The sequence below is a fragment of the Astatotilapia calliptera genome, chromosome 15 (genome assembly GCF_964374335.1).
Source record: "Astatotilapia calliptera chromosome 15, fAstCal68.1, whole genome shotgun sequence".
Taxonomy (NCBI): domain Eukaryota; kingdom Metazoa; phylum Chordata; class Actinopteri; order Cichliformes; family Cichlidae; genus Astatotilapia; species Astatotilapia calliptera.
Genome location: NC_137436.1, coordinates 9,250,775 through 9,276,057, shown reverse-complemented (window position 1 = coordinate 9,276,057; position 25,283 = coordinate 9,250,775). Strand labels below are relative to the sequence as shown.

The following is a 25,283-nucleotide window of genomic DNA, read 5'->3' as shown; positions in this document are numbered from 1 at the left end:
AAGGGCGGAGTTTTAGATAAAACTCTTCTCTCCCTCCGTGGTATCTGAACACGCTGTAACATCGAGATTATAGACACTAACGCGCATAATTGCGCGTCATTTGTTCTCTGGTATCTTAGTAGTGTGTGAACTATAAAACATGCTGGTAATCATCACTTTTATTGCAGTTGTTTACTCTAAAAGCATTGCAGATAACATCATTTATTTTGGGCAGGCAGTTATGAAATAACTGGCTGAGAGGTGACACGAGAGGCTCAGCTGTGCTCCAGGACACACACTCACACACACACACACTCACAAAGTTTTTAAAAAGTAAAGTTATACAGGGAAGGTTTCAAAATACTATGTTCTCCTTAATATAAGCTACTTTAATCGTGCATCTCATTCTGGTAAACAGTGCCATCTAGGGACCTCCAGGATGCTGTCACAAGCTCCTGTGACACCACAGCACCACTGGTGGTGTCACACACTCTGCTGTCTTAAAGAAAAAAAGAGGTCACAGTGATCATCCTAAAAGGCATTACATTTAATAAATAGATCAGCTGGCTCTTCTCACATATCAGCTTTATCAACAGAAGTCAAGACCTTTTGAACGCCAGGTTCCAATTCTTCATCATCAACAATTGCTTCTTTTTTTTTGGTACACAGTCTGAAAAACCTCTTTTCTTAGGATCTTGACTTTACATTCTCTTTGTCCACAATCAAATCTGTCAAAAGGTCCTGAGAATTAGCAATCAACAGTAACACACTAAAACAGTGAACAACACAAAAAACAAAACGAAAAAACAAAAACAAAACAAGGTGGGTGAGATGATAAAGGTGGCTCTCCTTCACACTAAAAGTATGCAATTTACAAAAATATCGCCTGAGTCACTTCAACATTTATATACTAGGTTGGTTCTTCACTCTGTGTAAACATGGACTGGCTGATAATTCTACTCAATGAGCCATTTAAGTTCACAGATAGATTACTGATAATAAATCAGAAAAGCAGAGAGACGAGCAGAAGCGAAATAAATAATTACAGTTTGGCTGCCGTGTGTGGCAGACACGTTGGTCTGTCATGTTACTCTGTGATCAGGTTTTTAACACTGATTGAAATATCTCCAGTCAGTCTCTCTCCATTGAGGTCAGTCGTCTGTTTCGCAGTACATCTTCAGTAGTCAGTTGGGAGGGGGAGGGGGTTAGCGCTGGTAGTGTGGTACAGCGATTTGCTGGCGGTGGTGCAGTGCCAGTCAAAAGTTTGGATACACCCCAAACTTTTGGCTGGTGCTGTAGCTGCTGTGATGAGGAGGATAGAGGAGGTCCGGGGTCTGAGGAGCCAGGCCGGTGCACAGAGGTTCGTGGCTGCTCAGCACAGACGACAGATACTTGGCCTCCTCTGTCAGCTGCTTCACCTCCTTCCTCAGGGCGGCATTTTCCTTCTCCAGGTTCTCACTCTCCTGGAAACACGAAGGGAGGGGATGTTAGAGCAGAGCTGCTTTATTTACTATAAAAGTGCGTGCTTTTTGTGTGAGGTTAAGTTGGACAGCATAAAGGTGATGGTCTTTACTACTTGTTCATGAAAAAGCCACAACCACATATCCTGCTTCCGCGCTGGTGTTTTTGCATGTTTTAGTGCACGGTATATTTTAACCCCAAACATTTCAAAAGGATAATGCAGGCCATTTTTAATAGTCCATGTATGAATGTGCTGGATGGTTTGTCTACCATTCGATGTAGAACAGACGAGCGCAACAGCTTTGCAGAATCATTGTCCACAGTGGATGGCCTGACTTTAAATCTAAGCCACGATTAGATTGTCATTAAACTGACATACTTTCATACATGCTCAGTTTAGGGAAATTGAATAAGCTTATTGATTCCCTTAGGCCAAGGGTGTCAAACCCAAGGCCCAAGGGCCAGAATCGGCCCAGCAAAGACTGCAATCCGGCCCACTGGACAGCTTTGGAAAATGTTAAGGAGGGCATACATTTTTAAACTTTTAATCCTTTTTTAAATAGGTTTTACACCTTTTTCTGCTTACAAAGACCTCCCCACTGCGACTCAAATTACACCAAAGTAGTTAAATAATAAATAAATAAATGGTAGAAAAGTTCCTGTTTGTCACTGTTTATTGTAGAAATTACAGTTCTTAAAAAAATGTTTTTGAAAATCCAGTCACAAACACAAATATAAATATTGGATAGTCTGGGCAGTGAGCCCAGAACTATTTCTGTAACTTTACACATTTATCACATAGTGTGCTGTTAAAATTACACTTCTTTATCTATATTTAAGATATCTCAGGGATTAAATGTGTAGTTAAATGTCTTCCCACTAACAGAGAGGGTTAAGATCACAGTGATGCCTTACGCCATCATCAGGTCAGAGTTGGAATTTGTTTAATTCTTTTCTTTATGATCAACTTTTATGTTAAGAAATGATGCCTGGATTAAATATGGTGAGTAGTTGAATCATTAAACTATTTCAACCTTTCACAAAGACTGCGAGCACAGTGAAGCAACGAGTCCACAGTTCAAGTAGGAAAACAATTTTATATTATAAAAAATGCTAAAACTGTGGCATCCCTGCCTGTTTCAGTGATCATTTGTAATGGGCCAGTCAGTAAAAGTGTAAAAGTAAAAGCATGTTGTTGCCACTTGAGATAAAGTTGTCTCTGTTTCAGTACTGAAATGAATAGCTTTGGTTACTTAGGAGTTAGTAAAACATGAAATATCTACAACATCTACATTGCTTTGTTCTAAAAGTAGAAATATTGGTGGCAACACTGCAAAAAGGAGAAGGAAAATAGACAAAAATACACATTACCCTGTTACATTGCCCTGCAACTATTGATTGAAACTGTGTGCAACTTGCACCACAGTGTGAAAAGGTACATTTCTGACATTTTTGGGTGCCACATTTTCCAAAACAAGTGGAAAGAAGGTGTCTTTCTAACCGATGATCAGTTTTTAGCAAGTAGAGCAAAAGGTACGTCACTGCTTGATACTTTTTTCTCTCTTTCTTTTCATTCGTTCTTTTTTTTCACCTTTGTGTGGGAATTGTAGGAGAGAAATCTTCCACTTGGTTAATTAAAAGGTCATCTCACCATGGCCAAAAGATCACAAAGCTGAGCTGTGAGTCCTTACTGTCACAGAACCCTTGGGCAAACCCCTGTACTTGCGTCACTTAGCCAAATACGGCCCACTGCTATCAGTGTTTTACAAGAAGTGACTGCCTTTTTCTCCCCTCCTGCCCACGACATGTAGCACTCGAGCTCATTTACAAAGAAGAAAAAAATACTACTGAAGAAACAGGAAATAAGCCACAGTGTCAAAGAGAGGGAAAATTCACCTTCCTGTTTATCTAGCGAGACGATGAAAGTAAAACCACAGGCTATATTCTGTGTGACTGACGGGTTTAAAGAGATTGATAATGTGTACCGTACTTCACAGGAAGGATTCTCACATATTCAAATCAGCTACACTGGATCTACTACAGCCTACGGTGTGGCTTTTTTTGAAGGTCAAAAATCTCTTCTGCTCATCTGATAAAGTTCACTGAAACAGCTGCTCTTGACACATTACTGTGAAAGAGCTCAGTGCCGCACGCATCTTCTTTTCTTGAACGAGGAAGTCACATGGCGAGTGGTTACGTGATCAGTGTTTTGAAATATAGGTTGATGTAAGAAATGACACCTTGTTGAGCTAGTGGAAGTGTTCAATGGGTCACTGGTTGCTTTTAACATAACAGAGCATCCAGCTGCGCATCCAGCAGAAATGTGCTGACTACCCACTCTAACGTTAAAAAGAAAAAGAACTATAAAAGATCAAACAAATAAAGCGGTGAACAAAAGGAGTCGAGCGTGAACGCACTCCTGTCGTCATACACTGTGCTGCAGTCTCTGATGCTCGTTTCTGCTGTGAAAAGGGAGTGATTGCCCACACGTGCTAATTTATTCCTTAAGCTTCTGAAAACACACCGAACAGCGTCCAAGTGTGCAGCCCAACAGAAGCCATGACACATCGCCACATGGTCAGGTAGCATTTTGTAAATATAGTACAAATCCACTCCCAGAGGCTTCAAAGAGCTGCACGGACACTTAGAAAGCGCTGCAGTCTGTTGCAGTACTCAAAATTTCTTTCCATTTGTGCTATGGAGTTACACTGGAGGTTGAACAGTTGGCAGGGCATTGCATAGCAAAAAACACCCCTGATGCTTTCATCATTATTCACAGAGATAGGCTGAATTAGCAGCTCTGACATACAAGGAGTGTTAAGTTTATCCAGTCAATCTGCAGTTATTGATTTGAAACCAGCATGGCAGACTTGTTTTCAGCATGTCCTGCTGAGACATCTGTTCGCGTTGTGTTGCTTTGAGGGTGTTAAGTGTGGTGGAAGGTGTCCTTACCAAGTGAAGGCTGTCAGCTTTTTGAGTTTGCCTCAACCTGCTCTTCTGGGCAGCGATTCGATTCTTCTCGCGGCGCATCACCTTCTTTGGGTCGTCTGAGCTCTGAAACAAAACAGCAGGCCCTCAGTTAGTGTGTTTGTGCAAATGACACAGAGGCCACCAGACGTCTCCTGAGCCTGAAAGAGTGAATCTGCGAGAAGCTCGGTGAATAGTTTGTGCTGGACGCTCTAGCCGGGGTGTGAAAATGATAGTTCAGGGAAGACTTGCCTAACATCACACCTAATGTGCAAGGGCAGGGTCGGGGAGTGGCTGAGTCATCGGTTAGCTATAACGCACACCCTGTTTCATGTCCTGAACACTCGATTTTCTTGGTATCATAATAACTAATCAATTTCAAAATGCTGAGTCGGTTGGACATCAAAGAGATAAGAAATGTAGTATCTAACCTCGTCTGAACGTCTGTTAGCACCTCTCTGAAAATCCCCCAGACAACCAGCGTTGCTCACAGAAATAACTGAATTTAGATGATCAAAGTTATTTCCATGCCTTGTAGCGTTAATACGTCGCTTGAGCGCTCTATTTCCAGAACAGGTTTGAGCAATAGTGAACACTAGAGACTGACACATGTGAAACCAGCCAGCACCGAGGGTAATGGACAGCTTCTCCCATGCACAGAAATGCACAGTACATACTGTATTTAACACGATGTCTGTTCCCAACAGCTCTCAGCTCTCATTCGCAGTTTGAGGACTTGCAAAAACAATGGAGTCCCACTACTTGGGCAAAGTGGTGCTGAGTTTTTTTCTTTTTTTTGCAATTCACAAAAGCCTACACTTGCAGCGAGTCATGCCTCCAGCCCATGTGTGCATGTGAGACACTCTGAGAAACTGTGAAAAGAGCCAGCAGAGACAGGATGGGTGTCTCTAGTGGTGGCCTTGGTTGCTGCCCACAAAAATATGCATGAAAGAATGCAGCCAATCAAAGGTGCGTGTTTAAAACATACCCACACGAGTACATCCAGAGATGTTAAACTAAAATCGCTCCGACAAAACCGGGCACATCCTCGTAAAAGTAAACGAACCATGCACACTTACCTGTCTGCTTCCAGGTGATGGGGACTTGTAACTTGTGTCATTGCTGTCAGAGCCCTGCGCCATAGCCGACTGTAGCGACTGAAACTTTGTGTCTTTGTCCACTTCTGCTTTGCGTTTTTGAGTGTGTGTGATCTGGTGAAGTGTGTGTCTGTCTGTGTGTGTGTGAAAGAGAGAGAGACAGAACGAGAGAGTGAGAGCCTTTGTAGCCGTACGAGCGCTAAGAAGAACTTGGCTTACCACGAGCACTGAGTCGCTTTCTTCCCTCTTTTCTTTTCTTCTCTGTCCCTCCTCCCTCGCTCTCTCTTTCTCTCTCTCTCTCTTACTCTCTTACTCTCTCGCTCTCTCTCTCTCTCTCTCTCTCTCTCTGATACTAGCTGTCTACCTAATTAGACGTACTGATGTAGTTTCTGGTAAGTTGCACTAGACTGGAAGTCACATGTCTGTTGGAAAGTTAAGGCGAGCAAGGCAATTGTGTAAAGTCCAAAAAAATAACACAACCAGAGCTTAACTCACTCCTTGAATACATTATCAGTGGATGCTCACAGCCTCACAAATGAATTACCCAGTTTGACAGAACTAAAAACTTGTTTGTTTGGAAGCAGCACAATTGTCAGGTTATCACAAAAATAACACATTAATCTTTACACAAGTGTGATTATGTCTGGGTAGTGGGGATGTGTGTGTTTGTGTGTGTGTGTGTGTGGGGGGGGGGGGGGGGGGCGCACATGTGTGTTAAGCTGGCATTATGGGCTTCCTCTTTTTTTCTTTCTTTTTTCTTCTTATTTCTTTTTGTTTAGCTGTCACAGATATGAAGTTTCGACTTAGTCCTCAAGAGACTGCATCCCAAAACTCCACATGGATGACTGGGCTGTGAGTATTTACACATGCTTCATGGTAATTTCCAGAACTGTGCAGCACTTGCTGGCTTGCGGCTCACCAGCTGCGAAATAGGTAAGGTGATGTCAAGTGTACTGGCAATGAGAAATGCCCAAGGGGCTCCCCAATGCCCCACTCAGAATTCTCTCACAGCCTTTTACTCTAAACGAAGATGTTTATGTGCAAAGAGTGGGGGATCTTTGAGAAAATGTACAATTTGAGGAGGGGGAACATACTGGAAGTAATGTTTTTTTACTCACACTATTACTGTAATAGAAAAGAAAAAAAAATCACACACGCTTTTGTTTAAGTGTCCAACGCAATCCATTTAAAACTGAGCTTTTGGCTCATTTAAGGCATGCGGTGCCCTTTACTCGTTAGTCCTTTTCTTGTTTGCCCCCATCACGAGACAGCATTTGGTCGTGCAAGAACAAGATTTTCTTGTGAGAAGAAGGAAAAAAAAAAGGAGGAAAAAAAAGAGAATCAGGACTAAAACAGCTTTGCTTGGCAGAACAGTCCTCCCACACAAAAACATGTTCCACCATCACAGGAATTTTGAAGAGCTTGGGCAAGGGCAGACATTTCTAATACTTGGCATTTAACGCTGTCCAAAAGAGTTGAGGCTGCAAAAGAGAGAGAGAGAAAGAGAGAAAGGAGGAAAGCTGCTTTGTCAAATTAGGCTTAAACCAGGGTGAACACATATTAGTTTAATATGCCCGAACCCTCAACGACCCACTGTTGCTGGGAGTGTAGGGATGCTCAGAACCACCCCCAAATCCCGCCGTATCAATTTTTAAACATTGAGTGAATGATTTAAAAAATGTGTAAAAGCTTTTGAAATATCTTTATAACTGTTGTTTGTATGTCTTGCACTAATTCTGCTGCTCGGTGAGGCTCACAGAAGTAGCAGAAGGCTTGATGGCGCCTGTATTAAACTCAAGCTTTGCACTTGATCACATAACATCCAGTGTGAGTAAGAGTTCGTAAAAAAGAAAAAGAAAGAAAGAAAAGTGACAGCTCGTAAGGACAGTTTTGATGAATTTTAATTACTGCTCTAAACAATACTCCCTCCTCTTCATCGGGACTCCCTTACTTGGAAAAACCCCAGACAGGCCATTTATTTCAAATGCAAACTGCGATACCCTCATTTGTGGTCTACCTTCCTTGGAAATGACCGTGGGAGGTTTCTAATAATCACGAAATACATGTAAGGGATAATTAGGCAAACGACAAACGTGACAAATAACGGTTAAATATTTAATTCAGAATAAAGGCCGATTATGAGTCATTTCAGTGAATGTGTCAAGTCCAGTTTGAGAGAAATATTGCTCTTATTTTCTTGTTCTTTGGCCCACTCTTTCTGAGTTTTACTGTTATGCAGGCGTGAATTGTATCAGCCACTCGTTGTTTACTTACTTAGTAACTTTTTCGACATTTGAAAAGTAAAGGGCTAAAAACAAGTGAGTTTTGTACTGGATTTCTGTTATGTTACAAGGATTTGAGTTTCAAACATATTCCACCTGTTTGCCATGAAAAAATAAAAAAAACATGGCGATAATACTGCATATACTTGAGGCTGTTCTTTGTTTCGAAAAGACTGAACTATGTAATATTGTATTTTTTTGAAGGGGTGGAAGGGTAGGGCAGTTGTTTTAGGTCATTCGAGACATGAGTCAGTCTTATAAATCAAGAACTGCCTAAAAGTTGATGCCCAAATATTGTAATTTTCCATCTGTCATAACTACTGTGCAATACAAGTGAAATCATAAAATGAGGCGATCACTTCCTCCTGCTGGGAACTGACACCAAGGACTGTCAGTCGCTGTTGTTTTAAATGAAAGACGTGTGGACAACAATACTGTCAGTTAAGGTAGGTATTAAAAAAAGAAGAAGAAAAAAATAACAATTTGTTCTTCTATTTCCATCACTGTCACTCATCGTTATTTTTAATTAACTTAATTTGTTGAACAGTTCTTTAACTGGAATCGTCTCACATGGATTTGTTGCAGTACTGATATTTGCGGCTAACCTCCAGGTGGAGGTGGTGTAGGACAGGCAGAGCAGCTTGTTTGTGAGATAAAAGAAAGGCTGATGAAACTCATGAATGATGGAAAATGATGTGTAATGATGGTTTTTGTCGCGTGAGTGGTTTAAAAAGACCGGGTTTTGCTATCTTGCTCAGGCTGACGCTGCTTGTGTGATGTCATCGGCACCCCGCAGAGAAGAAAAAACTAAAGGGTAAAACAGTCGCAACATCCAAGTCATTAATTTGTTTGTGTGCTGATCTCATTGAGAGTCCATGTTTTATTCAAATACAACAAATACAGCTGAAAACGAAATATTTAAAATGAAGCTCAAAGGCCACACCGCGCCCACATAGGAGATTTCAGAGGCTCGCTGGGCTTTTGATGTGTTAAAGGTTTAAAGTGTCCCTCTCCTAACAAACGAGCACAACTGGAAGTTGACATAAATGTCAAACAAGCTGTTTGTCCCTCATGGGAAGATTTCTGGTCAGGTAAAAGTCAGGGAACTTACTTGCGTGCGTGTATGTGTGTGTTATGCCAAGGTATGTGGGTTGTGCCCATGAAGATTATGCCAAATCTTCTCTGTCAGTGGTGTTTAAATGTTATTTATAAGTAACTGTTATTTAGTGGAGTTGAAATGTTGAATGTTCAATGAGTGGGTTAAACCCTAAAGGGTAAGTAAAGTGCAGTTCACCAGACAGTGAGGGTTTTTTGTTCTGAAAAAAAAATGTTTGTGCGCTGACAGAAACAGAATAAAACACAATGAAGGCGTTTATAGAAAATGATTACTTAATTAATAATGACCCCAGAGCACTGATGAGACTCAGCACTAATGTTTTCTGGTAGTTTATGAGGGAAGTCACCAAGCCCAGCTAAGAACAACTGTAAGGTGTCATCTAAGAACTTTTCGAGTGATCCTGAATCATCCATTACTTATGCTGCTGTAGGCTCATGCTACTGCAGGACTTAAAGTTTTGTCTTCTCTCTGATTTAGTCTGTCTCTCTATGCTTTCTTTGCTCTTTCCTCTCACCCTCCAGCTGGTCACAACAGATGGCTGTGGGTCCCTGACCCGGGTTCTGCTGGAGGTTTCTTCCTGTTCAAAGAAAGTTTTTCCTTCCCACTGTCGCCAAGTCCTTGCTAAAAGGTCATTTAAAAATTATTTGGCTTTTTCTCCACAATAAGGTGGGATCTACACCTTACAGTAGCAAGTGCTTTGATGCGACTGTTTGATTGTGATTTGGTAACTCAAGCATCTGAGATCTTTCTTAGGTTTTACACCTGATTTCAAGACTTTCTTTTGAACTTGTGATTAAAGGCTGCAAATCGCAGAATTGTGTACAAGTAATTTCATTTCTAGCGGACCCATTTTATGTTTCCTCAATTGAACAGATGTTCCAGACAAAAAGTTGTGAGAATAAATTTTCTACTTTGAGTTTGTCTCCACCTGTGGGCCAGCAGGAGTATTTAGGGTGGAGGCTGTAGTTGCCGCTGTGCTGCAGGTGGAGGTGGTATAGGACGAGCAGAGCAGCAGGTTTGTGAATGTTTTTGACGTAAATGAAAAAGACAAAGAAGTGCTGATGAGGCTGCTGTGTGAGGTAGAGACAGGTATAATGATGTGTATAAAGATTGTGTCTTGCTGTATTGCTCAGGCTGAACTGCAGCGTCTATTCACAGGCGCGATCCCACTACTGAGCGACACGGGGGCTTTGACCTGCTCCGTCTCCGACCTGGGCCGGTGCACCCCTCTTTAGACGACCTGGTGGTCCCGGGCTCCCCCAGGATCACCATATCGATGCCGAACTTAGTGTGGACACCCGATCGGCATAGTCCGCTGCAGCTCAGAGCTCCTGACCTCAAACGATCCTCCAACCTCAGCCTCCCGGTAGCTTGGATTACAGGCACGCGCCACCGCACCCGGCGAGAAATACGCACGCTCACTGAGCTTTTAACTGTGAGTCATGTGACGTCATCACGAAGCCGCGACAGAGCCGGTGTTGTACCAAAACGTGATCGTCTGCCATAAAGTGATTTCCGGTGTCTCTCTGTCTCTTTCATCTCTCTCTCTCTATATATAGAGAGAGATGTATATGTGGAATGTCTTTGTTTATATTGTCACTATACTGTATTCAATAGTATTTATAAAGGGATTGCACATAAAATGAAGAAATCCCTGTTCTGCAAGTTCCTTTATGACTGTGTTACGGAACCTACATTATACTCAATCCAGCGCTTTTTTGGTCACTTTAATGCAACTTCAGCTGCCCATTAATGTCAACGACACATTCTAGCTGATAAATAAAGGAAACAAAGCCACAAAAGCCAAAAACTGATTCCAGGTTATACCTTCTGCAAGGAATGTTGTCTTAGGCTCAATGTGACGCCATATTATTCCTTATTGATATGTTTGATGTATGTTTCACAGATTATAATTCAACAAGTCATTCACATGAGTGCCACATCTCTGATCGAGAATCATGATCAAAAACATTGATGTTTATACTTTTCAGAGTCACAAAAATTATGTCTCATTATTACTGGTTAGTCAGCTTGTTTTCCACAATCATAAATCAACCAGTACATCTATACAGACGTTTTGAATTTGAGACATTGCCAAATTTAGTTTAAACCTTAAGAAACACCCAAAGCACAATTACTAACAGGGTAATCTGTTAGTAATTGTATCTGCATATGAATGTGCACAACTAAGATTGCTCAGTGGCACCTGTAATGCAAGTTTTGGAAAGAACTCTAGAAACACTCTAGAAACACACTTAACTTTAGAAATAAACCAATTGCACAGGATATCCTCCACCATCCTGCTATAACACAGGCCAAAAGACACAATCATAGGTCTATAGTCACCAGGTGAATGAGAGCAGGTTTGGGACTATTTCTATATTTAAATGATTGGTAATAAGTGGCTTTCACACTTTAGAAGGATGCAGGTGTTATTGCACACAGCTGCAGTGCTGAAGGCGTCTTTAGCTCACTGACTGCATGTATAGATTTTACAGTCTGGTTGGATCCGTGTGTATTTAATAAAAACAACTGCAGACTTTATAAAGTCACTCCAGCAGAATTTTGATAAGCAAAAAAGGTCAAACATGTTCGCGTTTTATGCTTTTTCAGTGTATGTTACTTACCTTCAGTTAAACCGATCAAGGTCGGTGTCCCACCAAAGTACACGAATAGCATGAGCAAAATGATGATGTGAAACAGATTTTTATATAACTGTATTTATTATTTTGACAGCATGACCCACAAAAAAACTTGACTCCTCAACTTAAAAAACTATTTCCTTTAAAATCACTCCAAACAATACATTAAAATAAACTGAAACATTCGGTAAATGAAATATTGACAGCCCACAGACACAAGGACTTTCCACAGCTTCAAACGCTGACCGTCGGGCTTCTGCCGTAGTCTCTGTACTTTAGCTGCGAGGGGAGAAAGACCGTATTTATTAGGTGCATCATCAAATTAAACACATAATGCTGAATTAAATATTAAATGATGGTCTTTATCTGAGTTGCATTATCTGTTCACCTGCTCTGTGCTTTTGTCCACTTCAGGGCGTGCCTTGGAGGCACGGTTGTGGTCGGGTGGTAGAAGGTACACCCGGCTCGTTTACACATCGCAGCAAAGCGACACGGCTGTAGTTAAGGAGGGAAAAGAAAAAAAAAATCAGATTCGCTGTGAATCTGAAAGCGATCTGTCTGCGTTGTACAAAAACAGCTCTTGTGCAGCGTTTTTACCTTGGGATGATAAAATGGACAGTCCATCTTCTTGCACTCTGGGAAGAAGCGACAGATGCTGGTAGGCTGGGTCTGCTGCACTGCTGCAAACATAAGGGTCAAGGATAAGCTATCAGGATGATTATGATAGTTTAGAAACATGGAAGTGCTATGGATACGTAAAAACAGTGTCACATTAAATGTCTTTGAGGGAAAACAATAAGGACTTCTTTGTTGTAACACTGACATCATTAAAAACAATTTTTTGGGGAGGAAATCAACAATGATTCATTCGAATACTGACGTGGGCCACTGTTCAGTTTTTGTGAGACAGTTTTAAATTCACACGGGAATACAACTTCAGCAGATGCCAAGTCAGCTCAACACCAAGGACAACAGAAGTGAATGTACTGTCACCCAGTTCTCAGGGCCGTCCTCCCACAGGGAGGAGCATTTAAATTCTCTGCCCTCTTTCTAAGCCCAACACACGCTTTCACCTTTAGTCTAAAAGGGAACAGCAAGGTCCTGTCTTATCTTCTCTAATCAGATTTTTTTTTTTTATAAAAGCACTGGGGGTTTCCACAGACGCAAGCACAAGATGCCTGATAGAGAGTCGGGTCAATGCACTTGACAAAGATCTACTCTGCGTGATTATTTTAAACCTTACCAACAGACTGACCTGATGAATAGATAATCTATATCACAGGTGTAGATTAGCCCGGCAAAGACTTCAGATCTGTATCATTTAGGTTAGGTCTACTTTATTCAGAATAATGCAACAAAACTGGCTGAAGATTCAAGTGTTTTACATGAGTAAAAGGTAATAGTAGGAACGCATTCTTCCTCTGCTAACTTTAAACAGATTAGCTTCACTTTCTATCTGCACACCACCAGTTTTTTGTGTTTTGTTTTTCATCAAGTAACCGTATGTGAACTTGCTTGAGGTAATTTAGGGAAACTTTTAGTGGATCCACAATAGCTGAAAATGTTTAAACTACTAATCGCTCTCACAGAATTTAGCCAGAATCCCATCAGTGAACAGGAGGCTAGAAGAAAACCCAGCATAGGTCAAGCTGGCGAGAGAGTACCTGGTCTGGGTGGAGGAGGTGCAGCCGTGCTCCTGCGGCTCACATGAGTGAAGGGACAGTCTGGCTTTGTACACCTGGCGTCATATTTACAATTTGGATGCACAAAAAGGCATTTATCCCCAAATTTGCAGTTTGGAAAAGTCCTTAAGGAAAAAAGCAAAACACATGTAATCAGGACTTATGACTGAAAGTGAAAAAAAATACCCTAAACAATCATTCTTATTGCATTTAACATAGCTACTTACTTGCACTGTGTTGTTGGGTGATGATACAGACACTCATCCCCACTTTTGCACACCGGCCAGAACTTGCATCGCTCCATGACCTTTTGTTTTTTCAAAGGGACCGCATTCTCCTCTGCCATGTCAATGTCCATCATCTCATCTGTCAACAGGTAAAAGGACAGGACTAAAGAGGCTAAAACTTGGCTTTAAAATGCAAAACAAAAATAAAATAGCTGATTATCATATCACTTTAATAACTCCGCTGAGAGCACACACACACCTTCTGATGTGATGCCTCCCTGTAACCTCTGAAGGACGCTGACTTTGGGCTCTCTGTGGGCATGGCTCGCTGCGTCAGGTACGTTCGCAGGTGGTCTCACATCTTCCAGGTCAGTTTCACAGTCTGCAAGGTTACCAAGCGGGCTCGGTACCCCATCTAATGTCACTATGAACTTCGGGCTGGCAGAGTCGCCTCTCTCCTTGCTAGGGTAAGTCAGAAAAGCAGAACAGATGAAATGACAATCCAGTAATAGCACAAATGTCTCTTTATTTATACAAAGACACAGGCCTGTACTATGAAACAGGATATGGTCTTATCTTCGTGGTTAACTCTGGGTTTTCTGTACTACAAAGGTGGTTCACTTCTTTTCGAGGTACATCCTCGTAACATCGTCAACAGAAACAATGGCACCACCTACTGGCCAATCAATAGCATCACCATTAAATAACACTGTAATAAGTGATCCTTAAATAGTAAACTTATTTGCACTTCCTGCTCACCTTACATCGCACTTACATGAGCCTACATTTGAATTCTGTTTTCATTTATCATTCATTACTCTCAGACCATTAAACACCACCAAGACTGCAGGTGAAAGAACAGAAAATAAAACTGCCCTTTAAACATTAATTCAATGAGATACTTGATTATAATCCACCAAATTCTCCTGTAACTTAATGATTTTTTTTGAATTTTTGCTGCTTTTCTTTCCTGCTTCACACATCTATACAGTATGGATAGTACCACACTTCTATAAGTGCTTTTCCTCTCGTGCACACACACACACGCTGCTGCTTTGTCTGCAATGTATGTTTCAGATCTTCATATTTTTGTAATGTTATAGATTTATCATCATTTATAAAATCAGTCGCTCTGCTGCCAGGACACAACGATTGATCAGATGTCAACAGCACCTGTTTTATGAGAACTCATTGCATTGACAACCAACTTTGTGCCACTACTCAGTCCATTCCACTCATAATGGAAAGACACCTTGTGTATGCCACCTCAGTAAAAATACAAACATACAAACCTGGTCTGGACGGTGCGTGGTACAGCAGACAGGACTTGCTGCTGATTTCCAACTGGAGATTCTCCCACTTGTGGTCGACTCATTATGAAAGAACGCGTATCAAATGTCTTCACTTCACCGCCTGCAGTGACCTCCACCCCTAGAGGCATGACAGATTGAAAAAAATATGTAAATAGAATTTTGGGAGCTATCAAGTGTTTTTGGGAAGACTCATTACTTCTCAATAGTTTTGAAACTTTCTAAAGTTGCATGGAATATCATTCGGAAATCGCTTGTCTAAAACTAAAACTCACCATATTCATTTGGTTCTCCTCTACCGCTGCTCTCCAACTGAAGCCGCGATGCTAATGATCTTGTTGGAGCTGGAATAAAATGTATTAAATAAATAAATAAATAAAACAAACAAAACAGCACTTTGAGAACCTCACAAAGTTTTTTAAAATTGTTACTTGCCTGCCGAAGTCAACACACATCTAATTATACAACTATTTCATTACTATGCTGTTCAGTTATGATGATCCATAGTTCTGCTATACACTAATCATCCAAATAAAAACCATCCGGGCTTGTGACATACATAAAATATATATATAGACATAAATAATTATGGTCATCTGCTCCTTCAGCTACAAAACATCAGACATAGGTTGCAAACAGACATATACTTGTGAGCTAATGAGACTATGTGATCATCTGTGCGCATGAAACTCTATTATATATACCAGATGTTCTGGAGGGAGGTAGATCTGTGGCGGTGTAGGTCTGCACCCGGGGCGCCAGGCTGTGGAGGTGCTCCTGGACTAGCTGGATGGCTGCACTCATCTCCTCATTGCTGGCGAGACGAGTACGAGGCGCCACAGGAACAGTCTGTTTCTGTGGTACTGCGGGGAAAGGTCAACGTAAGAGAATGACACAAACAACAATGGAAAATCAGCTTAACTTACAGGATGTTTGTGGTTAAATGTACGACAGTGGGAACGCACTTGTTGGGTAGGTAGTCGTTTTGGTGATTGAGTCCTGTGCCTCAGAGATGGCTTTCAGTATCAGATTTCTGTTGGCTTGCTTGGCTGGTGGGAGAGTAGGTCTGAAACAATACAAACCTCAAAACTGTTAAGAGCTCAGCAAAGCGCAAAATTGATCATCTGTGACTCACTTCTTAAGCTTTACTGCAAGAAAACACACATGTGGTTTGGGTACACACGACCTACAAAAGTCCCATGAATAAAAGCATCCACGAGGCAGATAAACATTACCTTACTTAACCGTTTTCTTTCCACAGTATAAACCCAACCCTGAGGTTAATATGACATCAAGTGTTCATACTGACTTCCGTTCTGGTTTGGAGGGGAGGGACACTCTACTGGAGAGGCCTCTGCCACTGTAGCTGCTTTCGTCCTCGTCCACATCGTCGCTGTCCTCGTCTGCATCTCGGTTCACTCTTACGACAGAACTCACTACCGGTGCCTTCCGCTTCCTTGAAAACTCTTCTTGCTGAACGGTGAAAGCAAGGCATTATTACTATATCCAACTACCTAACACACCGTCACCAGAAAGTGAGCAAAATAAGCACTCTGATAATACCTTGTTGGATCCAGTTCTAGAGGTTCTGCTGGTTCTGCTGCCCTGCTGTCTAGCATGAAAGGACGCTTCCGCAGAGCTTACTGATGTGAACTGGCCCTGACCGGGTCTATAGATATCAGCGCTGTGTCTGCTAGCTGCTCCGTGTGTACGACTGTGGTTGGTGCTGATTTCTAAAGGCTCGTCAGCGATGAGGTCGTCGTCCATCTCTGGTTTGATGTCAAGAACTGCCTCCGATGGGAGCGGCTCCACCAGGGGCCTAACACTGGAGGAGAGCTGTGAGGAACCCTTTTCCAAGGTCCCCCTCCTGATAACAAACAAACAAACAAAATACAAGAAAAATGTAACCACACTCAAACACACTTCTTGGTCTGCTCTGACCAAAGACTTTCTTTGTTGATGAGTACTTCTTTGTTCCAGTAAATAGTCATTTTTAACATCATAATACTTTCTGGGGGAAATCCGGACATGCTTTTGTGTTTTGTGTGAATTATCACTGACTTGCATCATAAAAAAGTATAACAAAAACCTTAAACAGTACAAATAATACAAACACACAGAAGAACTGAGCCACCATTTATGAGACCTTCCAAAGAGGAAATGGATATTACCACAGTTAAACTTGGAAAAATAGTGGTTGGAGACCTCAGCATGAGCAAAATTATCCCAAACAATGAGCAATCAATTCACAATTTGCTTTAAGTTACTACATAGATTTTCCTGCTGAAGCATAATTTGGAAATTAGGGGGCAACCTGAGAAACTACTGCGTCAGGTACCTGCTCTCATGTGCAGAGCTGGATACACGGGCTTCTGTCCTATCTCCTCTTAATTCCTCCGCTCGGCCGTTTTCACCTACAGACGATCGGCTCTTCCCGCTCACAGTAGCGCCGTCTGACTGCAGCTGCTTGAGGGATGCGGGCTCTGAGAAAAACAGAAACATGAGCAATGCTAAACTCCTGAGCCTCACATGTTCATAAAAAAGACAAACTTCCCATTGCTGGTTAAAAAGTGCAGAGATGTATTCAACGCAGCCGGGCTTACCTGCTGCAACAGATCTTAATTTCTCCAGAACACCATGAAGCCTAAAAATGAAGAAACAAAAACAAAGTTAAGGCAAAAAGGTACAACTTTCTTTCATATTTTACATATTCAGAGCGCTCTGAATACTCCAGGAGAGTAGAAAAGCGCCATATAAGAACCAGTCCACAAATAAACAATATAATCGCACCAGCTTGTGAATTTCATCGTGTTGTTTCCGAGGAAGAGCGAGAGGTCGTCGGCCATCTGTTGGGAGGTTTTCTTGTTTGCCACCATCACCATAATATAATCTGGGAGTTCTTCATCTGTGAAGAAAAAGAAACACGCACATCGTGTATGGTAAGACTACACAACCAGGTAACTGCTGTCTCAGAGGTAATCACTGAATATCATTCACGTACCAATATATGCACCAAGCTCCTGAAGCTTTCCTTTGATAGCAGCCTGGAAGAGATTAAAAGTACAACCGGAAGATGTTATTTCAACAAATTCTAGGTAGCGTAGCTAGCTGCGCTGTTATCATTCAACAACCCAAGGATTAACTTAACGTAGCACTGAGTTTATGCTGTGGAAACTGTTCAAATCAAAAAGAAATTATTGAGTCTATGACGATGCCTGCCGGAGTGAGGTACCAATCCCTCGGCCTTGAAAATAAAACAATAAGTTAGGCTAGGCTGACACATTTAAGCTAGCGAGTCAGTGTTAGCTTGTAGCTCCTTTGTTACGCAAACATTAATCACGCAGACCACTCAGCTTCAACCCGCACTGTTACTCACCCTTATTTTCTTACTAATTTCTGTACCGATTTCCATTATTGTTGTTTGAGTCAAGCGAATTAGTTCTAAAAGAGGCAACTGTTTTTCCAGCTGCACCGCTAAACACCAGGGACAAATGTGACGTAGAATCACGTGACAAATGAAATCAAGGCAACCGAATAGGGACAAAAAGCATACATCTGTCTATCGTATGCGATGTCTTTTTGTCTTTGTTCAGCATTTATAGTAATCACTTTAAGTTGATGCTGGAAAAAGTAAACTTGTTAGTAAAATGTTCCAATTAAAGGAAAGGGTTTGAAAGCGCTGGGTGACTGAAGCTGGGGTGAACCATGCCTCAATCACAACACCTCTCAGATGACCTGGATGGTCATCAGCAATGTTCCCTCTAATTTTTCATGTGTCTGAGCGAACACACAAACTCCCTGAGCAGTCCCTTGGACCACTGTGAGCAACAGCAGACGTGTGCACTGTGGTCACGCCAGCATCGAATCCATCCAAGTCACATGGTTTATTAAAATAATCAAATTTATGTTAGACTACTTTTAATTAACTGCTTTAGCCCACTTACAATGAAATAAAAAAAAAAAATCTTGTTCATGACCTGTGTAGTATGTTAACACTATTGGAAGTAAAAATAACTTGAACTCCAATTTTGAAAATACAACTTTCTTTTTTTTTCTTCTTTTTTTAAATAAAGCTCTGACTTGTATTATGAGTATGAGTCTGTGATCTGGGAGAGAGTCATGTAAATCTCTGTCTGCAAAATACAGTAAATAATAACCAATGTTGGGCAATTAATTATATAGTTACTTCTTCAAAAAAGTAACTGAGCTTTGCAAACAACAAAGTTTTTTGCAGCTGTTTACCTAAAAATGCAGCCAAGGCGGTTTTTAAAATAAACTTCAAACTATTTACAGAACAATCAGCTGTTCTGCGTCAAATTTGATGGCACACAAATTATTTGTGCCACTCCAAAAAATTATTTCTGTCCACTATGAGATAAAGGAGAACAACAGCCTGATACCTGCAGGCCTGACAACAGGAGATGTATCACTCCTGTAACACCTGTAACATTTAGCAGTCGCCTCATTGTTCTGACACACACAATAAAACTACTGACTACACTACACACTAACTACACAAGATTTGCGCTAAACGTTGCAAATCTCTGTCACTCCTAAAAATTCCCCCCTTTCTAAACAACTAAATGTCATGTTGCCATATCATTTTTTGGATTGGTCGACATGGTACATTTTTCGACCAATAGGAAAGGGTGGGGGTTTTGGTTTTTGCTCACAGTCAGAGAGTGCTTTCAAGTGTTTTCCTTATAAAACACAGTTTTTACCATTTCTTCCCGCAGTAAATATAAACAACCATAGTATTCAGGGAAAAACAAACAAACATTGCATATATTTTTATCATAACTCTGGTTTTACGTGGCCTATCAACACAATTTAAAAACTGGTATAAAGTCCACACATTTTCCGTCAATTGTTCCGTCTGTCCTGCTCACATCTCCAATGGTTGTACACGTTGTCATTAACGTGGCGTCACTCCACATCAGCCACACCGCTTTGCTAGCTAAAACACTGGTGTCGGCACATAAGGACGCTGTCATAGCCTGTCAACAACGTTGACTAGCTGCGTATATATGAATGTGAATCGCATTATTGGCTGGACTATGGGATAAGGTGGCATCGTTCTAATCCCATACGGGAGCAGCCAGTCACTTACTGACTAACACTGCAAAGCAGAATTGTTAAAGTTTTAATTTCAATTCAGGTTAGATTCTTTTGTGCGCAACGCAGATTTTCTGTGCGCAGAGACCATGCCAGCATGCGCAATTGCGCACGCGTGCAGCTTAGAGGTAACATTGGTCATCAGTCCACTCTAAGACGAAAAAAGATCTTAGTACTCTTCCAGGGAGTGCGTGTTCTGCAAAGGTTAGTTTATTCAGTTTTTACACGTTATGGTACCCAGATACACAGACAGTATAAACAGTATGCACAAGGTCCTTACTCTATGTACACAGGAGTGACCAGATACAATGCTTACAGTACAGTGCAAAAGTAGAGGCAATATTTCGTCTTTATTTGTTGTTTGAAAATTGGGAAATAGGTGCAATGGTTCACTGAAATTGGCAAACTTGTAAGGAAATATAGTAAGGCAATCTAAAAACTTAGTTTAGTTTATATACTTCTAATGAGCTCAAAGGTCAATATTTCTTATGAACAGTGTGTGTGTTTTTCCATCCAGGTATATATATGCAGTGTGTTTGGGATCACAGTCTTGCTGAAAAATGAAGCCTTTCTCAACCATACAACGATAAGTTGCAATGCCAACTTTACAGGTTGTATTGCATTGCTTGCTGCTTTGCTCATTCATAATTCCTATTTAAGTCTGACAAAATCCCAAACACCACTCGCTGAAATGCAGCCTGAAACCATGACAGAGCCTCCATCATGTTTTACACGTAGCTGCAGACACTCCCTGTTGTATTTCTCGCCCGACCTCCTCCGTACATACTAATGGTGATTTGAACAAAAAATGTCACATCTGGATTCATCAGACCTGTTGTCACTGATTTTCAGTCCAGTTCTTGTATAATTTGGCACACTTGAGCCTTTCCTCTCTGTTTCCTTATAAATGGCTTCTTGGCAGACAAATTTCCACCGAGAAGCTTCTGACAAGGTTTCAGTGAACAGTAGATAAATATAGATCAACTGAAGGGTTTGGGTTGCATCTCTTAGGTCATATGTCAGCTCTGTGCTGGATTTATTCCCATTTCTTTTGGATTTGCTGTAGATGTATTTTAGGAGTGCCACTTCTTCTTTTGTCCACTTGTCAAGTTTACTCAGAGCTTTTAAGGACACACACCATACGCCAAGCTTTAAGCTAACAGCTTTTAGTAAATCATGCACAAAAATACAGGTATAAAAATTAGATTTTATGCCTGTTAGACTTATTTAGGGCGTTTTTCGTAGATTCGACTAAAGAAATTGGAACAAATCATGTGTTTTTTTAAATACGCTACTAGTAGCATAGTGCCTAATGGTACAATTTAAAATTGCTTCTTGCTAGTTTGTAGTTCTTTCCTTGAGTTGGTGCCTTTTTATGATCAAAATGTTCAAATGTCACTTTTATTGACAAAGAAACAACAACAAAAACACTCCTCTAAAAGTATTCATGTACAAGGACTGGACTGAAAATAAACTGAAGTCATTTTGCTAAGAAAAAGTTAGCAAGATCACCTTAAAAATAATAACTGTAAACTGAGGAGTGGGTCAAATCTTTGTCACATTACTTCAGTGGTTCCTAAGGTGGGGGGCACGCCCCAAGCTATTGCAGTGGGGGTACGGTATGAATAAAAAAAAAAAGAATGCTTGGACACTGTGCGCATAATGGACAAGTTTTTGACGGGGCTCCCACACAAACGCAAAGCAGAAGATGAAGCATAGTGAAATATGCTTCCAAACCAACTTCCTCCCAAGCCAAAGAGTAGAAAAAGTGATGAATGAATGATGAATGATAACTCTCCTTTAGCTTCACTTGCACAACGGTGGTGCCAAGGTAGGTATCCCCATCAGAATTTCCCCTGAGTCGGGAGCACGCGCTGGGCTGTCCAAATCACGGACAAACAGTATCCCGCAGCTACAGTAAAAAAGCAACAACAACTACACGTAAAATAATTACAGCATAAAGATGGTTTGTTTTTCTGTTATGTAAGAGAGGTAGGATTTCATGTTATTGCAACCTGTAATCTATTGCAGTTTACTTTTATTTGTTTAATTGTTTTCAAAAATGTTTAAGGTGTGAAATAAACTGCAATGGAGTTTGAAAAGAAAGTATGGGTGGGGGATTTTCTTGTTAAACAAAGGGGGGGCTAGCAAAAAAAAGTTTAGGAACCACTGCTTTATATAATCTTTACAATATAACAATCAGGCGTTACTTATTTGCTTTTATAATGTAATAAAATGTAATTATATTTGAATCTGTGGTTGGTCTGGCTAGATCAGATAAAGAAGCCATACATTTTGTTGTGTGCTCAAGTGAAGGCAAACACTTAAGACAAATAACCCTCCCCCAACAACAACAACAACAACAACAACAACAAAAAATCTGTATCCACAAGATGGTGCAAGAGACCATTATGAACAAACACCCCACTGAGAAGGGAAAATCAACCAGTTTGACACACTGAATACTGAGCTAAGCAAATACCTACAGTTGTGGTCAGAAGCTTATGAAGAGTCATCATGGGCATGAACGTCATGTAAACTTTGGTCTTTTAATGATTTCTTTGAAGTGTTCTTTTTCCAGGGTGGATGAGTTTAAAAAGCAAGAACTAGGTGCACAATTTTTAGAATTTTTTCTAATCCACACGTGTCAAAAATATACATACAGCCTCACATTTTTCCATGCACTTTTGGTAGCCATCAACAAGCTTCTCGCATAATTCTGGCTGGATATTTGACCACTCCTCTTGGAAGAACTGGTAGTGTAACCCTGCTTTATCCATTCCAAACTCAGTTTTGATGTGTGTTTGCGAACATTGTCCTGTTTCAGTACCACTGGCAGCCAAACAGACCCAGAGCGTGATGCAACCACCATGCTGTGTTTTTAGGTTTGAAAGCCTCCCGTTTACGCCTCCAACAATGCCTCAATCTTTGTCTGGTATGACCATAAAACTTTTCTCTAGAAGATATTCGCCTTGTCCATGTGGGCAGTTACAAATTTCAGTCAAGCTTGTCGACTTTCGAGCAGAGACTTCTTTCTCAGTTGGCAGCTTCTTATTTCATAATAATGTAAAACTGACTTCCCCATAGATAGTGACGCTGCTGTTCTCTTCATTAGCTCGTCACTAAGTTAATAGACCTTGGCCATGTCACGTTAACAGAACCTTCAACACCACTTATTAAAATATTTAAGTCAGTGTATTTATATAAATAAATTCAAACTTGTACACTTAATTCTTGGTTTTTAAAGTCATTAAAGATGCTGTACAATCATTCCACCCTGGAAAAAGGGCAGTTCAAAGAAATTATTAAAAAGCATTCTGATATTCGTGGCAAAGATGAATGAATGCAAACATTTGACCACAACTGTATAGGGTTACGATCCTTTTTTATCAGTCTTGTTTCCGTCTCCTGGCTGCACTTCATCTTGGACAATGTGTGGTGTTTTTCATGCAGCGGGTGCAGGTGAAGCAAAACAAAGAAAGAAAAGAAGAAAGATTACCAACCCCCGCATTGTTAAAAGCACCTCTTTGCATGTTCAGAAAGAGTAAAAATGTAATTTAGTTTCAAAATAAATACCGCAAATGCGCTGTTTACTGCATTTCTCATTGAATTTCTAATGTTCTTAGCTGTATGTTTTCCCTCGGAGATTGCTTCCTGTTTTGCAGCCCCTCAATGCCAACCAACAATGACGGGAAGGATCTCGCTTGCAGTCTAGACGAGCGCCTAACACACTCTCAGCCGCGACTGTCTGTTTCTTTTCTGCGCGCTCTGTTTACGCAGTCTGGCTTAATCAAGCTGATGCACACATGTTTAATATTGTTGCTTTTGTCCTACGGTTTCTTCTATAAAAATATGCCTGTGGTGATTTGCATTTATATGCTAATCAAGCAAGTTGCTGTGATACTCACCAGTCACTTCACTAGTTTGTCGCACACATCACAACAGAGTGTAGATTCCATTCATCTTCAAGGGCAAACAGAGGTAGATGAGTTTGAGGGTGTGAGGGCAGCCTTTTCTATCCATTTTCAATGGGAATGAAAGGGAACCTTGAATGGGCTCAGGAGAAACCCTGGAGTACGTCTGCAACAAATTCAACTCAATGCGAAAAAAAAAAGAGGCGCTCTATTTCACTGTTGTTCCTTTCACTGTTGCTTAATTAGATCAAGGGAGAGGCAGGACCTCCGCAGTGACCCCTGTAACAACAGCCGCGCAATAACATCCATCAGCAGAGCCATAACAGTTCTTGTCTTGCACCACCACACATAACCTGTCTGCTGCGTGTTGTGTGTTTCACACTCTTGTGTTAATGTCCTTGTCTGTCTGTGCTGCATGCATAAAAAAGTAGTATACTTTTATATAATGTGGCTTTGCAAACGTTTTGAAAGATTATCAGTTGAAGCAATAACAATTGCACACATACCAAGAGCAGCAGAAAGACTGTGAGAAACAAACTGCAGTGAATTCCCTCATCTCTTATCTTGTTTGTCTTTTCACTACCTATAGCATGATTACTACATACAGGTTTTTATTTGTTTTTTTTTTTAGAAATGTATGTTAATCTTTTGTACTTCTGCTTAAATTAAGTTTGTGATATTATTAAAATTTCCAGGGTATAACCTATATACATCTGCATGAAACATTTGCTAACGAATCAGTTGTACCACACAAGATAAGAGTGTGAAAAGCATTTCTGAGAAAATTCTATGTTAATTCCAACTGCAGCTGCTTCGAGTCACTACGCAGTACGCCTGTGACCACAAATCTGCTATTCTGTGGCTGTCATTGGCCTCCCTCTCACACCTACACAGAGGTAATTGTACTTCCCTTTTCTCTGAAATGTTATCATAAACTAAGACAATTCAGATATGAATCAGCTGATAAACTTCCGCTAATTCTTAAACCGCAAGTGCGGTGATGACGATAGCACTGCTGCCAAGACCTCTTAGCTCTTCCTGACAGTAAAGTGCTGTCAGCGACTCTGAAAAGATGAGTCAAGAGCTTGAATTGACACTGAAAAAGGAGTAAAAGTAAAGCCAAAGGTGGAAGGTTACAGCAAAAAAGGGGAAGTAATTCATTGCACCTGCTCTGACAATGTCCAGAAACCCTACACTGCCTTTCCTCGAGACGAGATGACACATGTGTGAATGAGGCTGTGGCATCTGGGTGTCAGTGCACAACTGCACTGCGCGTGCACACACACACATGGGTAGATGAAGCGATATATTCTCAGACAGATACAGACAGAGTTAATGTCACATGAGTTCTAGTGAAATTAGTGGCTAGCTGCAAGGACAGAAAAACAAAAAAAACAAACTGCAGTTTAAGCTTTTTTTGCAACCACATGTGCAACGGTGCGGGCTCTCTTTCCTTAAACTCTATTGTGTGTTGGAGCAACTCGTCAAAT

The 25,283-nt window shown here is 40.9% G+C and overlaps 2 protein-coding genes across 3 annotated transcripts; both read right to left on the bottom strand.

Annotated features, from left to right (window-relative positions):
• Positions 1-505: 505 nt before the first annotated feature.
• Positions 506-5,769, bottom strand: batf (basic leucine zipper transcription factor, ATF-like). Its single transcript, XM_026194755.2, has 3 exons — positions 5,487-5,769; positions 4,393-4,494; positions 506-1,442 (listed from the first exon to the last, which is right to left on the bottom strand). Exons 1-3 carry the CDS (start codon positions 5,547-5,549, stop codon positions 1,236-1,238), a joined length of 372 nt encoding a protein of 123 aa, XP_026050540.1. The 5' UTR covers positions 5,550-5,769; the 3' UTR covers positions 506-1,235.
• A 5,838-nt stretch (positions 5,770-11,607) lies between these two features.
• Positions 11,608-18,297, bottom strand: zc3h14 (zinc finger CCCH-type containing 14). Of its 2 annotated transcripts, none has more exons than XM_026142984.2 (17): positions 18,141-18,297; positions 17,766-17,808; positions 17,555-17,669; positions 17,368-17,408; positions 17,103-17,247; positions 16,328-16,631; positions 16,074-16,237; positions 15,730-15,830; positions 15,469-15,627; positions 15,040-15,108; positions 14,747-14,885; positions 13,714-13,916; positions 13,455-13,617; positions 13,210-13,352; positions 12,143-12,225; positions 11,934-12,040; positions 11,608-11,824 (listed from the first exon to the last, which is right to left on the bottom strand). In XM_026142984.2, exons 1-17 carry the CDS (start codon positions 18,174-18,176, stop codon positions 11,821-11,823), a joined length of 2,019 nt encoding a protein of 672 aa, XP_025998769.2. In that variant the 5' UTR covers positions 18,177-18,297; the 3' UTR covers positions 11,608-11,820. The 2 variants fall into 2 exon arrangements, with proteins under 2 accessions (XP_025998769.2, XP_025998770.1); XM_026142985.2 differs by having other exon boundaries at positions 13,455-13,593; positions 18,141-18,296.
• Between the last annotated feature and the right edge of the window lie 6,986 nt (positions 18,298-25,283).

Excerpts from the sequence above, each read along its gene's own strand:
- batf (XM_026194755.2), bottom strand. The coding sequence starts at position 5,549 with ATGGCGCAGGGCTCTGACAGCAATGACACAAGTTACAAGTCCCCATCA. Across the intron at positions 4,495-5,486 it reads CATCACCTGGAAGCAGACAG|AGCTCAGACGACCCAAAGAA; the intron begins GTAAGTGTGCAT and ends GTTTTGTTTCAG. Across the intron at positions 1,443-4,392 it reads AAGCTGACAGCCTTCACTTG|GAGAGTGAGAACCTGGAGAA; the intron begins GTAAGGACACCT and ends TCGTGTTTCCAG.
- zc3h14 (XM_026142984.2), bottom strand. The coding sequence starts at position 18,176 with ATGGAAATCGGTACAGAAATTAGTAAGAAAATAAGG. Across the intron at positions 16,238-16,327 it reads CTAGAACTGGATCCAACAAG|CAAGAAGAGTTTTCAAGGAA; the intron begins GTATTATCAGAG and ends TTCACCGTTCAG. Across the intron at positions 12,226-13,209 it reads ACCTCCTCCACCCAGACCAG|CAGTGCAGCAGACCCAGCCT; the intron begins GTACTCTCTCGC and ends TTATGTTTGCAG.